We start from the raw sequence: 2,303 nt of genomic DNA, 5'->3' as shown, positions 1-2,303 counted from the left end.
GAAAAGGGGTCGAACCTGTCAGAGTACATGTATGTGCAAAAACACAATCTGTGCATTTTTGGTATTCATTTGAATTGGCATAAAAAAATCAGGGGTATTATTAGTATACGATTATATGGGATCAATTCATCATTAAAAAGTTGTAAACCTTTTTTTTTTTTTTTTTTTTTTTTTTTTTTTTGGGGGGGGGTACGCTCTCTGTATTAGAAGAAACGTTATGAATGTACGTTAATCTATACCACTTTTGTTCTCAACGGTGCGGACTTTAGGCATCTGTCATCGAACAAAGATGCGTCGTTCCGATTTGGATTGAAGAGTTCCCTTATAGCTCTGCGGAATTCTGGAAAGCGAATTGCGTAGATGAACGGGTTCGCACATGAGTTCCACAACGCTAATATGATGAAAACATGCTGTGTAGTACTTCCCACGAAAGTCACTGGTATGATTCCGATGTCGAGCAGAATAAAACCATTTTGGATAGGCCCCCAGCATATGATGAAGAGCAATATCACTTAGAATAATGTTTGTAGAACGCGCTTCTTGGCGAGGACATGTCTGATGCATGGATTTGCATCAGAAGTTTGGTTCGCACCGAGGTAAAGATTTGCTTGGCGGTGCAAGGAACGTGCTGTTAGCCCATGCACAGTGAGACTCATAATCATGGGGATGAGAAACTGAAATACAAAAAGGACAGCGCCTATTAGAATTTGAATTTGTTTTAGACGGAAATTCCCAATCGCATTCATGCTGAGTATTTAGGAAGTTGGTGTAGAGAAACGGCGAATGTAGTGTCACGCCAAGAACCCAGCTCAAGACAATGGTTGTTCGGATTCTCCTCTTGGAGAGGAGCTCCTTGCAGCGCAGTGGGTGTACAACCGCGATGTATCTTTCGATAGCAATACTCGTAAGTGCCATTATAGATGCTGCTGCCGAAGACCACAATATGAACTTGCTAGAAATCAGCCTGCAGTAGATTTCGCCTAGTATCGTCATTGGTACACGTGCAGCAGTTGGAAGTGGTATCATGAAGATCGATGTGAAGAGATCTGCAGTAGCCAATGCTCCTATGAGCTTGTCTGTGGTCCTGCTTTTCTTACGACGCTGGAAAAGCAGAACGATTACGAGAAGGTTGCCAAGAATCCCTACGACAGCCGTAGCCACTTGTACGTTTGTCCACCAGTTCCATTGTATGGGTTTCCAGAGCCACCTGTCGGTTACCATGGTGAAATCATTTGTTAAACCTCCTTCCCAAGACCAGACAGATGTTGATCACCAGGTAATATGGGTTATTCCCACTAGTTCCCAACTATCATACGTCGTTGGTGAAGTTAAGCTAAAGTAAATTGCCTCTTAACGTGATTGATCTCTTTTCTCCATGCGAATATTCATTCCTTAATTACCTCCAGGATTGACTTCTGTAACAGTCTGCTGGCTGGTCTTCCTTCCACTATGCTGGACAGACATTAAGGCGTACAGAATACTGCTGCTCGTCTGCTAACTGGTACAAAGGAATATGACCACATTACCCCTATTCTTACAGAAATGCATTAGGCTACCAAATTTAGTACAAGATCGAATTCAAAATCCTCCTCCTTACTTTCAGGGCTGTGCATGGTTTAGCTCCAGGATGCGTGACCTCCTTTATAGAACAACGCCGTGTACCTCCTGGCTTGCGCTCATCTGGTACTGGTGCCACTCTTCATGCACCCATCACACACCTGAAGAGATTTGGAAACCATGCCTTTTCTACTATTGCTCCACGCCTTTGGAACTCCCTCCCTTCTTCACTCCGTGTAATTGATGGTATGGAACTCTTTAAACCGTCTCTCAAAACTCACTTATTTCGGCAGATGTTAAGTGACTAACACATTGGATGAGCCTGCGCCAATGAATGTTTTTAATACATATATGGCGCAATATAAATGCTGTAGATCATCATATTTCATAGACTAGGCGTAAATTTGACCGATGAGGAGGAAATCAACTTAGCAAAAAAAAAATGCCACTGAAGTGATATTACAATACGATCAAATGAAAGCGCGCGAACTGTTCAGTATGGCATACGCATTCTTGGAAATGACAGCTACCTATTCAAAGCAGGTATTTACAGTCGATTATTCCTTCCACGTACATGTATCTCATTTATCGTCTCTCCAACGTTATGATATGGAGCCTTGAGCAATTGTTTGGTGCAATCGAACGTGAACAATATGAATATTTTAAAATAGTGTCTATTGATGGCCTGTCAAGAGCAAATTACACTTGGCGTATACTGCCCGTGCTATGATAGCCAATTTACTTTT

The 2,303-nt window shown here is 42.2% G+C and overlaps 1 protein-coding gene across 1 annotated transcript; it reads right to left on the bottom strand.

Moving 5' to 3' along the window:
• Window positions 1–233: 233 nt before the first annotated feature.
• LOC129280878 (trace amine-associated receptor 7e-like) lies at window positions 234–1,221 on the bottom strand. The gene is given in 2 exon segments (XM_064112627.1): window positions 234–674; window positions 874–1,221. Coding segments are annotated over 2 exon segments (789 nt in total).
• Between the last annotated feature and the right edge of the window lie 1,082 nt (window positions 1,222–2,303).

Source organism: Lytechinus pictus, chromosome 17 (genome assembly GCF_037042905.1).
Source record: "Lytechinus pictus isolate F3 Inbred chromosome 17, Lp3.0, whole genome shotgun sequence".
In the NCBI taxonomy this organism is placed as follows: Eukaryota; Metazoa; Echinodermata; class Echinoidea; order Temnopleuroida; family Toxopneustidae; genus Lytechinus; species Lytechinus pictus.
This window is presented reverse-complemented; position numbering and strand designations above follow the sequence as displayed.